This window comes from Porites lutea, chromosome 4, assembly GCF_958299795.1.
Source record: "Porites lutea chromosome 4, jaPorLute2.1, whole genome shotgun sequence".
NCBI lineage: Eukaryota > Metazoa > Cnidaria > Anthozoa > Scleractinia > Poritidae > Porites > Porites lutea.
In genome coordinates this window covers 12,225,781-12,241,227 of record NC_133204.1, presented here as the reverse complement: position 1 = coordinate 12,241,227, position 15,447 = coordinate 12,225,781, and the positions used below count along the sequence as shown (strand labels likewise).

The 15,447-nt window shown below is 39.7% G+C and overlaps 1 protein-coding gene and 1 pseudogene across 1 annotated transcript; both read left to right on the top strand.

The window, feature by feature from the left end:
- The first annotated feature begins 87 nt into the window (after nucleotides 1-87).
- Nucleotides 88-5,937, top strand: LOC140935928 (peroxiredoxin-like 2A). Its single transcript, XM_073385500.1, has 5 exons — nucleotides 88-176; nucleotides 1,530-1,769; nucleotides 2,405-2,539; nucleotides 4,352-4,394; nucleotides 5,180-5,937. Exons 2-5 carry the CDS (start codon nucleotides 1,539-1,541, stop codon nucleotides 5,383-5,385), a joined length of 615 nt encoding a protein of 204 aa, XP_073241601.1. The 5' UTR covers nucleotides 88-176; nucleotides 1,530-1,538; the 3' UTR covers nucleotides 5,386-5,937.
- Nucleotides 5,938-9,570: 3,633 nt separating this feature from the next.
- The window catches only part of LOC140935927 (peroxiredoxin-like 2A), a 6,625-nt pseudogene continuing 748 nt past the window's right edge, over nucleotides 9,571-15,447 (top strand).

Sequence of the window (15,447 nt, the reverse complement as noted above, 5' to 3'; positions counted from 1 at the left end):
ATGCACCAGTTATAGCCCTGCGCTGATTGGACAAGGGGACAATAGGTAGGAGTTTTACAGCTTGTGATTGGTCCATTTTCCGAGGTGGAATTTGTTATCCCCCGAACGAAGGAGGTTCGTGTTTTGCTTGCAGTATCATTGCAAATTTCTTTATCGATGTGTTGCTCGAGCAAAAGGTATGTGAATACTTGCTTGTTGATAAGTTAAGTTCCTTTTCACAGGTGAAAAGCTACTTTGCCCATTGATATTCTGTAGTATGCTGAGCCATTTAGTCTTAAGTCTGCAATCAAAAAGGAACATGATAGTGAACGTCTTGAAGTGGGATGATTCAATTGGCTACACTCTTCAAGAAAGCTCACTGCCTTGTTCCACACTGGCGAATCCAGGGGAGGGGTCCGAGCCCCTCCTTATTTTCAGGCTAAATTGAAGCCCCGAGGTCCGAGAATAATTATTTTCTAGGCCGGACACCCCTCTTTTCTGGTCGTCTACGTGGGCAAGTACTACATGCTAGCACCTACGTGGAATGGGCCCGTCACGAATCCACCTTTGTTCCATGCGATACCACGCTAGATTGACACTACTCTGATACTAAATGACCGCTAAGTGCAGTGTAGGTGTCCTGTGCAGGTGCCTTATGGCAAGACATAGGTTTATTTTTATAATAAGCAAGCTGTATAACACATGCGAATTATAATGTTGTTGGTCAACAAAAAAATTGTAGGGGGTGTGGTTACACAAGGTGTAGATTACATGACAGTTGGTTTGTTGTTTTTTTACTTGTTTATAGACCTTTATATTTGATACAATGTCAATCATGTTCATTCATAGCCAGTTTTCAGGGGCACCCAATGACGGTTTCCTCTTAACTACATTAAAAGCACTTTTTAGGCTATCCAGAGTCACAAACTTTTAGATAATGCATATTTCTAGGGCTATAAAATTTGTTTCTGTTCAGTCATCCTAGTAGGGGAACTTGAGTCTTTTCGAAATTACAGGGGCTTCAGTATTATTTTTCCCCAAAATTTTAGATGCAATTTAATGTATAGTTACGAAAACTGTCAGAATTTTACTGATTTCTCTTTTTATCACATTTTTTGATAAGAAAATTTTAGGTTTTCTTTTTTCTACGAAAAATAGCCTAAGCTGAAGAGTGAAATGTGAAAAATAAAACTTAAGAAAATCGTAGGGAATTTATTTGAAAAGCTTTGAAAATTGTACATGAATGAAATGTTCATTTAGTCATTTTTAGCCGTCCTCAAGTGATATAAAATTCTAGGCAAAACTTACTGCTTCTCTGAACAGATATTTTACGGGAAACAGTCATTGGGTGCCCTGAGTCTTTTGTCTGGTATGACTAATTTTGGTCACTTTCTACAAAATTGGTGGTATTGGATTTCATTCAGTGGGTGAAGAGGAATAATGAGCTGTCCATTTATCCCCATGCATTCTATGTACCCCTTCAAATGCAGCACAGCTGTAGTTTAACTAGTTTGGTTAATGATGTTAATCTTAAATTCCACAATTTTCAGGTGTCATAGATGATGGCATGGTTACTTGCCAGTGGAGTCGCAGCCATTGCTGCAGGCATGTTTGCTGCAAACTGGGATTGGTACAAAAACAGTCCGAGACCAGATTTAGCTTATCTGAGTGCCATCAAACTCAAGGCTTTAGATGGATCAGGAAAGGAGATCATGGCCTCTGAATTGTGGAGAAAATCGGGTGCCGTCATAATGGTCGTTCGACGGCCAGGATGATTTTTGTGTAGGGAGGTACTGATTATCTGTCTTTGTAACACATAAAATGACTTACTGAAAATGTCACATAAATTTCTTAATTTTTATATCATTGAGGTCAAGTGCCATGTGGCATTTTTGTTTTTCTCTCTTTATTTGTGGACCACAAGACAATGTAAACTGCGGTGTATCAAGTTAGATATAATTTTTCAATGCCAAAAGAACACAGGATAAGAGTTTATATACATCTAGTTCATTCAACTGCATTAGTCTGCAAAAACCTGTATCTTCAGGTGACAATATTAAACCAAGAAGAAATGGTACTCCTACTAGTATATCAAGTAGGTGTGTCAGTACTGTGTGATTTTAACATCTAGGAGAGGGAGGTATTGCAATATATGGGCTACATACATGTAATTATGTTCTACAATCAAGACACCTAACCTTTGCTCTTGGTTGACATGAACATCTTAGTTTTTTCGTACAAATCACAATCATAAGCTGGGTACTCTAGATTTCATAGGTTCTGAGTACTGGGCTGGACCCTTTAGTTTTTCTTAGAGTACAGCCTTGCTCATCAAAGACTTCACACTTTATACACTCATTTTGAAAAGAGTCTAGACATCTAAGAAATGGTCTGCTGTCATTAACTTACTTATTTTCTCTTTCAGGAGGCCTCTGAGCTGTCCTCCCTCAAACCTGAACTTGACCAGAGAGGTGTAAACCTTGTGGGGATAGTTCATGAGAAAAAGGGAGTTAAGGAGTTCCAACCTTACCTAAATTCTCCAATTTACCTGGATGAAGAGGTAACACACAGCAGCTAATGAGTTGTATTGAATGTAGCAATAAATGGCTTTTATGAGGAGCAATAGAAAAGAACAAGGCTCTCAGGGTCAGGGGTGTCACTCACTTTAAAGTTGGTACGGAAATCAAGGCTGTGCTCTAGCAGAGTGCAGTGGCCCATGTCCCCTAGAAAATCTTAGCTTTTTCATAGAAATCATATGCTGGGCACACTGAGTTTCACAAGTTCAGAGCACAGGGGTCCCTTCAATTTTTCTTAGAGCATAGCCTTGGAAATGAGTAAAGTGTTAAGCTGATAGTTTCATATATTATTTTTCTTGTTTTACTGTTGAATTTGTGAGGAAAAAATATGAAAATGGTGCAATGAATTTTTAAAAAGGTTTTATCAGTGTACATTAATTTTATGTTCTGTATTCTACAATGACAGAGACTAGACAAATTTTTCACTCAGAGATTATTTTTTTTACATCAATTCTTTTTACGTCATCATTCTAAAATTATTATTATAGTCTAAAAGTGAAAACCACCTAGCATATTAGCATTGCATTTTCAGCCAGAAAATTTTGTGTGAGAATTTAAAGCTCGTGGCCACTTATCTCTTATTCTATATGGTAGGGGCCAGTGACTTATTCCTGTTAGCAGTCCGCTTCAAATAACCTAAATTTGTTCTTCCAGACTGAAATATTTGTCAACTCTCCCCTTACTCTCCTTGTATGCCCATACCACTCTCTCAAAATACCAGATAATATTACAGTCAAACCAGGTCAAGCATTCCCGTCGCTAGCAAACTAATGAATTCATTAATGGAAAAATGATTTCGTTTGTTGTTTCAATAATCCATTCATAAAATGAATAATCCAACAGTCAAATTGGACCTCGACTTGATAATTAAATGTTGATTTGGTTTATGAAAAAATCTACCTGTATTTGCTTCCCTTTTCCTGCCGTATATGATTGAGTTTTTCATTGCCTTTAATCAAAATAACATCTAGAATAGACAGACCGCAAACGCAAAGAAACTGACGAAGGCCGGGGATCAAAATTCACCAATCACCGCACATACACTGACCTTAGTTTGACCATCCTGTTTTCTAAGAGGTCAGGTCTGTTGCCCTGATTACTGGCAGCAAAATGGCGCACATGTAACAGTTTGTTTGGGTTTGAACTTCAGAACTCGCCCGCACTCGACCCAAAGAAAAAAAAGAAGAAAAAACAAAATTCTGAGGTCGACTTGTGGAAAGTGTAGGTTTTCAAAAACGGTAATCGAATCAACATTTGATTATGGAAGCGAGGCTAAATATGAATATTGGATTGTTCATTTTATGAATGGATTATTGAATCAACGAACAAAATCATTCTTCCGTTAATGAATTGATTAGTTTGTTAGCGACGGGAACGCTTGACCTGGTTTGACTGTAAGTTCATACATTTTTCAAAAAAATTGGCCTTTAAAATTCCCCTTTTCACCCTTTAGAAATTCCAAAGACCCTTGATAGAATGGATGTGGATTAGTGGTGTGCTGATCATCCATCAAAATGACATCTGAGGAATGAGCACAGAAATTCCATATTGATTATCTGGCCCTACTCAGATCTGGGAAGTACTTCTGATTCGTCTTGTCATGAGGAAAATTTGCTTCAAACAAATCAGAGGTACTACCCAGATCTGGGTAGTGACACATCATCAGTATGGAATTTCTGTGCTTGTTCCTCGACGTCATTTCGTGGGAAAACTAAAGGTGGTGCCACGAAATGTTGGCTTTTTTTTCATGCTACTGTAATCTGGTTTTAATTGATTTCATACTTTGACTCTTTCAGAGAAAGTTTTATGGTCCTGAGCAGAGATGGATGTTTCTTAGTGGTAAGCTGAATGATCCTTTTTTCAATCTTTTTTTACAACTCAGGCAGTAAAACACCGGGATGCCTACACTTTTTCAAGTTTATTTGCCCTTTCTAATTGACAGATGTAGTTACCAAAAATTTGGTTACTATTTCTTTATATTTGGACTTCATGTTTCCACACCACTAGTCATAGGTAGACTTGTCACATATTCAGAGGTGACAGTCTGTCCTTTGCTCCCTATCTCACATAAAGAAGTTTCATTTTGAGTATGATGGTCCGGGTGAATGTGGTCTTGAATAGGACTGTTGTTGTTGACAGTGACTGACGTTTTTGACAAACTGTACAGTAGTCATGTTTAGAGTGAAAGTGAGTTGTATCATGTCACTTTCATCAACCATTAAAGGCTTCCTTTTCTGTGTGAATTGAAGAAAATAAACAAAAATAGGAGACATTTTAGCCTGGGTGGCAGGCGTTCAAAAGGGAAGGGGAAGGCAACTAGATCGCGAGACCACGCGCGAGGGAGGAGGGAAGAGGGTTCCTTTCCTTTCTCCCTCGCGCGCCCTACACGCTCTCGCGCACCCTAATTCCCCCTTTCCCTTTTAACGCCTGCCACGCAGGCTAGAGACATTTGCACACAAAGGATCCTTACAATGGGCTTTGAGTTCTTGGATTTGGCTAGCCTCCCACGCAGATGTTCTTAGGGCTCCGTCACACTCTCATGATTATTTTTATGAATGCAGGACACAGGTTTACTCTATGGTAACCAAGAAATGTTGTTTTAATGTTGTTGTTTTTTTTTGCAGGATTTTTACGTCCCAGTGTATGGATGTCCTTTTCTCGAGCTAGAAGCCGAGGAGTTCAAGGGAACTTGGATGGAGAAGGCCGGATTTTAGGTGGCGTCTTTGTAGTTGGCCCTGGCGAACAAGGAATTCTTCTTGATCATAAGGAAAAGGAATTTGGTGATAAAGTTGATCTGAAAGATGTTATGGAAGCTGTTAAGAAAATTTAATTAACTGCAGAAAAAACCTCATTTGTAATCATCAGCCTCTCTGCTTGACTCAATATTCGCTGAAGTGGCCGAACCCCTAATTTCTTTTCTACGGAATGAGGCATACACAGCCGATAGTAATTTTCCTAGCGCGAGATTCATTGTTATAATTTTAACTACATCAACTGGTAGCAGGCAAGTCAACCAGGTTGTAATGATTCAAGGAGCTGCCACTTGTTCTAAGTAGTATCAGTGATGATGATGATGATGGTGATGATGACGACGACGGCGTTGGAAATTAGCCTAGTCTGTCCATTACTAGACGAACATGCGTGTTGCTATCTCACATATGACAGCACAGATGTAAAATAAGCTCTCTTATTGTCTACGCTTGAAGTTTTTGAGTGTGCACATGCTTACATCTTGTTTTGGATGGACCTAAGAAGCGACAAGTTGAACAGGTTATTGACAATTAAAAAGAGAAAGAAAAACAATGCTGAGAAATTTTTAACTTGCACGCGTTCCATAATTACAAGAACTCTTGCGACTGTAAAATTCATTCATATGCCCTATTAAAATAAGAAAAAGAAAAAAATAGCATGTACAGTATTGCTTGCTTCACTGGAGAACGACAACACCAACAAAAGGGAAGTGCGAGGCTATCCACAGGCCACTGGTGGGCGAAGACAATTTTTTTCTGAACGAAAACGCCAATTAATTACCCCAGGGGTCACAGAGAAACTGAATTAGCGAGAAGAAATGGAAAAGACGCTTCAACTTTTTTTCTCTGAGCGTGCGCAAAGGTTACGCAAAGGCAGGGACCTCACTCCTACCCAAACTCCCACCTGACCACTTTTCCACTTCCAAGAAGTTCATTCGCAGAGTGATTTCCCGCAATCACTACGCGACAAATTACGGTATAACACGTGTGATAGGGCATAGAAGTCAGTCCACTCTCTATTTCAAGGGTTAAATAAAATCAGTTTGACACCTTTCCATATCTCAAAAATTGTATTCACAACTGAAAAAGTTGTGGCTTTGATACAAGCTTATTGTATAAAAAACGGTCTGTGTAGATTTTCAGAAACATGAAAAGAATTCTTTATTTTTTTTTATATTTATAAAAGAGACTAATATTTAAAGGTACTGAAAGTTTCGTAAGTAAAATTGCCTTTAATAATCAGACAACGCAACCTTAGTTTTTTTCCGGTTTGCTATCAAAAGTTGAGCTTTAATAGGCGGGAGTGCATCTCGCGGGAGAGTTCGTTTGTTACTTAAATCAGAGCGCTGTTTAAACTTTAAATCTATTTTAAACTTCCTGAGAATTGACTCGGTCTAATGCGGTCTGTAGTGTACAATTAGAAAAGCAGCAGTGGTTTTGTGAAATGATATAGAGTATAAGCTGCTGCAGAGTCCAGCACCAAGACGCATCCAATCTTGACAGAGCGCATAACTCGATATGCAGTGGTATGTCTTGCAGCAACTTTCGCTGATTTGTCCAAAATTACTTGACAGACTTCATCACTGGCCGCTGTTTTATTTTCCCCTTTCACTTGGTCGAACTCTTTATTCATCTCCGTAAGTTTTGCCATCATCCTTGCTTCTCTTGCTGATTCATTCTTCACCATTCCACGCCGGTGTTCAGCTTGTTTCTGGATTCTCTCAATTTCCTCCTTGGTTTCTTCGTACATTTCTTCAAGTTGATTCAAGTTTTGTTGATACTTTCGCAGTCGGTTTTTCAGTTCATTTAATTCTCGCTGCGACCTCTCTCTTGGGCTTTCCTTTGGCTCGCGTAAGATATTCTCCTTGTGCGATTTTGTCACAAGAGCGGACATAATTATTGCCTCAACTACCCGAAACGACTTTCTTACTCAATGGTACGTGCTAGATTGTAGAGTTTTTGATACTGTTTGTCGCGTTGCTAATATCACGTAACAATGAACACAAGGAAGCGCGCGCTTCTTTAGAACTATTTGCGCGCGATTTTAAATTCTCCTCCATAATGGTGGACTTATTTGAATAGTCCCACGAAAGGAGTTTCTTCGATCAACTGCTTGCTTGAATCTCGATGAAAACGACACAAACAAAGCTGAGAACTATTCGCTGGCCGCTAATTAGGGAAAAGACAGTCCCCCTCATTAAACTACCTAACGGACCAATGAGAAGCTCGTTATGAGAGGAGGACAGGAGTCCATAGGAGTTGTCGACAGAAATTTTATGAGCGTGAACAACGCAAGTGTCTTCTACCTTTCCTTTCCATTGTATGTCCTCCTTATCGTTAGCCGAAGGATATTTCCCACGATGCCACGAGGGTCCTTTTAAGCGCCATATGGGGGTCACTTTCACCCTTGGCCCCGGGATAGTACCAGAAGATTAGGCTGCGGGTGCGGCTACACGTAGGCTACCAGAAGATGTGCCGATACAACGAGCAGGTCTTGAATTTATGAGTTTGAAATAAATGTTGTAACTCTAAAACCTGCAAGTACGTTTAAAATCCTCCGAAAACATTTCTCTTGTTTTCTTCGCTAAGATAGGAAGGAATCCTCATCGATCAGTACCGTAAAATTCCGAAAATAAGCCCCTCCAAATATAAGCCCCCCAAACTGGTAACACAAAAAAACCCTCCGTTAAATCCCCCCTCCAAATATAAGTCCCCGGGGGCTTGTACTTATAAAATTTCCCTCAAATACAAAGTAAAACAAAGCAAAAACGGTAAATTTACTTCCAAATATAAGGCTAGCCCAATCGATTTTGAAACGCAAGTTTCCCTCCGTAGATAAGCCCCTCCCCTCCAAAAATAAGCCCCTCAAAAATATAAGAGGGTCTCAATGGGGTTAACCGATAGGCGTAAAACGGTAAAAAATTTAGCCGATAGCCGTAAAAATTGAAAAATTTTAACCGTTAGCCGTAAATAGGGTAAAAAAGAGTTAACCGTAAAAGAAAGTGTTCCCTAGATTTGCTACTTTTAAGGAAGGTACTAAACTCACTTATGGTTGCGTTTTTTATTTTCCCGGCTAGTGTGACTCTGTACGCACGTTAGGCGAAGCGCCTTAACCAAGACCTAGGCTCCATCCGGCGCTCTCTCGGGGAACTAATTTTTCCATAGCGAAAGTGTGGCTTCTTTCCGGAGGTCGTGCCCTCGAGACACTAGTGAAACAACACGCAGAGATGTCACTGTTTGTAAAACACGTTGCCGATAAACAACATTTCCCTGTTTTTCTCTGACTCTACGGTAGACATTGCCATGCCTAGTCCCTGTACAGCGTCTTCCCACGCAATCTCGGTCAAGGCATTTCGGTGGCGAACTCGCTCGGACCACGTGACCCGAAACGCATTAGTCGCGCAGAATAATGCGGCCTGCGGACAAGGCAACGGCAGACAGTCGTTCCGTACAGTCCGTCGCTATCACTAAAAACACTGGACACGGGAATTTTGTTATTGGCCGTTTTTACACTAGAGCTAGAAATGGATCATCCGTCTGAGACTAGCCTGTGTACAGTCGCGTCCTCCCCAGAGACACCTCTTCTCCGATTTTTTCTGGGGGGAGGGGCCGGCTGTACACAGGCTATGTGGAACAGATAATCCCGTCTTTAGAAGTCAGGCGGATTGTTCATTCAAACATAAAACTATTCCATTTTCAAATTAAGACGTATTACCTGTCTGACGCGAATCATCAAACGGATAACCCGTCTCACACGAATAATCCTTCTCTAGTGTGAAAACGGCCATTCCTGTTATAATACATATCGCGCCCCGACCTTGAGTTGGGCGTTCGCGTGTCTGCTTTTGCTTTTTCACAACGATTATTTTTAAATTGACTGTTGACATTTCTAAGTGTAAAATAATATTAGAAGTGGAAGACTTTATAAAAAGTATAATCTATCAAATGTTAAAATTTTTCAAAAGAATAGCTTATTTCATCCCGAGATGATCCGAAGAGCTTTATTAAAAAAAATACAGGTTAATTAATATTTAACTTTTTGAAACAAAAGAAGTTAATTTTTAACTTTTTCGTTAACCGTAACTGAAAAAAATTAACCGATAGCCGTAAAAGAGCCAAAATTTTAGCCGATAACCGTTAAAGCCACCACCCCATTGAGACCCTCATATAAGGTAGCTGGTTCCGCCTTGGTTCCACCCTGCTCCTTTACCTGCCTCGCTCTGATGCGGTTAGTTACCACTCCGCCCGAGCTGTCCGCTATCAAGAAAGTCACGAGGGCTCAGTGTCAGCGCGGTTCATAGTATGCCTGTGGCTAACAGGAGCAGTTTTCCACAGGTAAAACACTACTCTATTTACTATTATTATTACGGTGTGATATTCGATCTTAAGGCTGCACTTTTATGCTTTATTTAGAACTCGTTGGTTTACGGAATCAATGACTTAAGAGAAATTAATGCTGCTAGAACTGATCCATTGATTTTTTGTGCAGGTAATCGTGGCCAATCAGGGTATCTGTAGTTTAAAATTATTGTGATTCATGTATCAGTCAAATCGAAGCTTCAACATCCCGGGCAATCCCCCGGGCATTTGACTTTTTTGATTATTATTGTTCAAATTCCCCCCTACCCGGGCCAAAATGCCGTTCAAATGCCCCACAGTAGGGTCCATTCAGGTGATCAAATGTCCCCACCCCGGGGACATTTCACAGGCACATAAATGACAGAAAGACTGCAGAAACGCCTTCAGTTGTCGAAGAAAATCTTTATAAATACAGCAAATAATTTGCATTCAATATAACAAAAACTGAGAAACACTGTTAGCGTACGAACAAAAGTCTCGTGCAAAGTGGCAGAAATTGCTGCTACAAGGTCACTGAATGCTCAGCTTTTCTGCGTGTGTCATGCAATATTCAAAGCGTTCTACATAAAAAAATCCCACCTACTGAGATTACTACTTCATGACCATTTCACGGACATGCATCATCGCTCACCTTATTAATTAACATACATGCAGCAGGTCAAAGTAATTGACCTCTGTTGAGCTTTTTATTGTAGTATTGAATTGTCGGTATAGGTATTGTATGTCATTGTAAACACATATTCAAAACCTGAATCCAATATTAAAATATTTAAATACTTTCAAATATGGCACAAAGCTTGTGCTGTATTTGAAGGTGCGTAACCAACTGGCCAAAAAGGCACAATCTTTTCCACAAAAATCCTCTAACACCGTGTCCCCCATGATAACTCACCACACCAGAGATTTCACATGAAATCGAGGGTGCAGTTCAAATTCCCCACCCCCTGGAAGACTCTGATCATCAAATTCCCTCCTCCCTGGGACGGCAAAGGTGTCAAATGCCCGGGGTATGCCGGGGGGGGGAGGGGGGATGTTGAAGCGTTGATTTGACCGATACATAAAACAGTTAAAGTAAAATTGCTAGCATTCACTTGAAGTCCAGATAGCCCTAGCCTCTGGCCTTAAATACCTTTTCCCAGTCAATGGTGTATGATTCACTACAGTTATTTGTTCCAGTTATTTGCTCGGCCCCTCAGAGTAAATAGTGCCAATGGTAAATAATGTCATCACTTTTTTACCATCATTTATCTACTTATTTATTTATTTATTTTATTTTTAGGTGTCATAGATGGCATGGTTACTGGCAGCTGGTGGTATAGCAGCCATTGGTGGCATTCTTGCTGCAAACTGGGATTGGTTCAAGAATATTCCAAGGCCAGATTTAGCTTATCTGAGTGCTATTAAACTCAAGGCTTTAGATGGGTCAGGAAAGGAGATCATGGCTTCTGACCTCTGGAGAAATTCGGGTGCAGTCATTATGGTCATTAGAAGACCAGGATGAATTTTGTGTATAGAGGTACTGTATCACAAAGTGACAATTTAAGAGATATCCTTTAAATAAAAAATTTATTTAAAGGGTCTCTTATATGGTGCCACCTACAGAATTCTGGATGAAAAGGTGTAATGCGGAGGCATGCTTGAATAACTTGCAAAACAGTAGGTAGTGTCTGAGCAAAAAATATGCTAGTGTTGAGCATCATGTCACCAGGCACATGTCACTAAAACTTTTCTTTTATCTACATGGCGCACACAACACAAAAGACTTTGTTCTGTGAATCAAATATGCAGTACTTTGACATTGAACAAGGTGACATGTCAGTGAGAGCAATTTGACATACAATGGCACAGTGACAAAACTAAAGATACATGTATTTATTAACTTAAGTACCGCTATACTTGGCACAACCTGGCTTTTGTTGCTTTTAGGGGACCGTTGCTCTAAAGAGGAAAACAAGTAAGCTTAAGTGAGCAAGCAAAATGATGGGTTTAATATGACAAAAAAAAATGATGTCGTGTGTTTGACAACAAAGAACGGATAAAGTGCAAATACTGGTCATTTCTTTTTTCATTTCTTTGTAATTTTTCGATTTTAGGCAATTTGACGCAGATTCAAGCGAGAATACAGAAAATAATAAAATATAAAATACATTCATGTTTTTTTCTCATTTTATTATATTCTACATTATTTTGGCATAAACATTCATTACCTAGTCACAGAAACTCGTCATTATTTTTGTTTCTGCATTCAGTAAGTTTTTTCCTCTTTAAAGCGATGGTCCCTTAAAAGTAACGAAAACCCATAACTTCCATGTAGCACTCCTTATTATTATGGTACTTGGACAAATATAATAGAATTTGTGGGCCTAGCTAGGGATCTGTATGAAATACATCAAACACTTACATCTAAAAGTTTTTGCTTTCCTTTTTTAGGAGGCTTTAGAGCTCTCCTCTCTGAAACCTGAACTTGACAAGAGAGGTATAAACCTTGTGGGGATAGTTCATGAAGAAAAAGGTGTGAAGAAGTTTCAGCCATATCTAAACTCTCCGATATACTTGGATGAAGAGGTACAACACATAGCAGGATAACATTATGCACTTGCTAAAGGCACAACATTATCACATTACTTTGTGTTTAGAGTGGGAAACTTTAAGGAATTTCTACAGTTTAATTGTGAATGAGCAGTTGATGTTATTAGATAATGTAAACATCAATGCACTCCAAACTCTAAATCTACTCTTCCTTGGCAACTATGATCATTGGGTGTGTCCCTCTCTGGATCAGGATTTATGATCCAAGATCACGGCAGGGGGTCACGATGCATCAAAGGAACCATTGTGTCCTTTTGCACATGGGATTCATTGGTTTCTTTGATGCACTAATAATGATGCAAGTAATCTTGGATGATAAATCCTGAATTGGATCATCCCAAAGGAATGCACTCTTAATTCGCCCACCTGTTTATAACATTAGTGATTAAACCCTGGGTAGAATAATACTATTTTTTGAAGCTCCTGTACCCTAAACCAAGGGGACCACAAGAGTCATCACGGTAACTAACTCTAGCTTGATGTTCAACTTTTCAAGTCCCAATATCCACATACAAATTTTTCAGAGTGAAGAATAAGGTGAGAGAATTTGATAGAAGATCATTGAAGCAATTTCCCTTAGTTGATCATTTTATTAATTCTCACTATCTTTTTTTCTTGATGATGTATTAACATTGTTAGGAGAATGTTGATATTGGTCACCCATGCCCAGGACAAATAGTCCTTCAAACTATTTGACCCTGGATTATAATATTCAGTTACATATCCAGGGCCAGTTGGTTCAAAGGACAAACAGATCTCAAAACTGATTATGCAATGGACATTTTTGTTGTGTCTGTGTTCTTGAGATGGTTGTTGATGGTTTTTTGCTTTCGTTTTTTTTTTTTTTGCAGAGAAAATTTTATGGTCCAGAGCAGAGATGGATGCTCATTAGTGGTAAGAAAACAATATTATTTTGTCAAAACAATTTTTGTAGCCATAAAACTAAGTACAAGATGTGCAGTGTTACATCGCTCAGAGTGGTCTCCCATGTAATAGTGCAGTTATACATGGCAGTGAGAAAAGGTTTTAAAGTACATTTAATTGCAATGCAATGTGTATTCATCTTTTTAAAAAGTGAAGACGTTACAACATTAATGTAAAGTAACTTTCACCTGTGGACGTAGCCTGCATTCAGAGGTCTCCTATTTCATCATTACCAAAAGTCTTGGGAAACCGGAACATGACGAGCAATCCTTAGTTTGCAACCACGTGACAAGGGGGCCATGTTGGGGGTCAAAACAACAGAATTTTTTCTCGAAGAATTTACAAGTTCCCAGAGGAGAAAAATGGCCGCCGTGACATCACGTGGAAACCAGCAATGGTGTTATGCAGACGTAGGAAACAGGAGAGGTCTGCATGCAGGCTGTCGCTTCTCACCACCCTTCTCTCGGCTTGTGAAACAAAAGCCAAAAAAGAGGTGACTGGTCACGCAGGCTAGGTTAAGCGGCTATGCTCACACTTATACTGTATTGCTTTTTGTGCCCACACGAAAATCTATCTAGCCTGTGTACAGACCCCCTCTCCCCTCAGGTTTTTTTTTCTGAGGGAAGGGGGAGGGGGTCTGTACACTGGCTACAATCTATCCGGTATAGTGTGTACACCTAACGGGGTATGTGACTCTCCACTTTAGAGATCGGTGTGGTGCTGTCAACAGAAGCTCTATCCAGTATGATTTTCATGCTGGTGCCAGCAAAAGCCTACCCTGGGTACCGGAGGTTTTTTCTCGCGCGCGTCGGGGAGCTTCGTTTCGTCGGCCGAAGGCCGAAGACACGAGCGGCGCGGGTCACTTTTTAAGACTTGACCGAAACCGGAAACCGCGCATGAAAAGGCTCTGGTACCCAGGGTAGCAAAAGCCATCCGGTACAGTGTGAACTCAGCCTAAAGTTAACATGCGATCAGGCGTTCCTTTTTTGCGGAGGGTGGGGAAAGGCCTAACAAACAAAAAAGGAAAAAGACTGCTTGATCGCAGACAAGGTTAGAGCAGGTGTATGTTATTGCATTTGAATCTGATTCCTTTGCAGGATTTTTTCGCATCGGTGTTTGGAAGGCAGGCCTCCGAGCTTTGCGCAAAGATATTGTATGGGATCTTAAAGGAGAAGGCCGGATTTTAGGTGGTGTTTTTGTAATTGGACCTGGAGAACAAGGAATTCTACTTGATCACGTAGCTAAGGACTTTGGCGATGAAGTTGATCCAAGAGATGTTATGACTGCTGTTGAGAAAATTAATAACTATAGTACGGAAAAATCTCAGTTGTAATCGGATGTCCTTATAGACACTTAAAGGGGCTATGCCATGAGGACATTGCTGTTTTTTAATCTGTTCTGAAGTTATCACTTAGTTCTTTATCCATGCACAAAATGCTCCAGTTTTGTGTAGAAGATATTAAACAAGTTTCATCAGGGAGCGCTAACCATAGTTATTTTTTTGGTGAATTTTGCACGCTGAGCATGTAATCTTGGGGAAAAAAAATGCTCAACTTTTTCAAGTTTTAATCCATGTTCATCTTTACCATTTGTTGCAAGAGACGACAGGATAACAAAACTGGAGCATTATTTTTGGAATTCAATTAATGGGAAGACACGTCTTAGCGGTTTACGTTGGTTTCGATACAAGTTTATTCAGTTTAGGCGTAACTGACTTGAACTATATACTTAAAATTATCGAAATTGAGTTCGTATCGAAACGACTTTGTATCGAAATGACTTTGTATCGAAACGACCGAACTCCGTCTTAGCTTTACAAAAAGATACCAAATAGCGTGACATAGTCCCTTTAAACAGATCTCAGAATTAATAATGATTAAGTCCAACTCCTGCAAAAAGATTCTAACGAGGAATTTATTTTACTCAGATGATAAATAATAAAGTGAGGGGCATTGAAGTATGAATATTTTTTAAGCAAAAGGTTCAACAAAAGAACCTTGTCCCTATAAGCAATGAAGTTTGGAGTGCAACTCTTCGAAGCATCCGGTCAATACAGTACCTTGGCTCCAGAGATTTGTTCTCAAGATCTAGAATAGGATTTTTTTAGATCCAACGACGCGACGGCAACGAAAACGTCAAAAAACGATAGCTTTAGTAGGCAAAACAACAGCTTCACACGTGCATCACGCTTTTTTGTACATTTCTTTGCCGTTTTTGGACGACTACGACGTGAACATACCTAATTTCGCGTTTTATGGAGAGCGTAAACA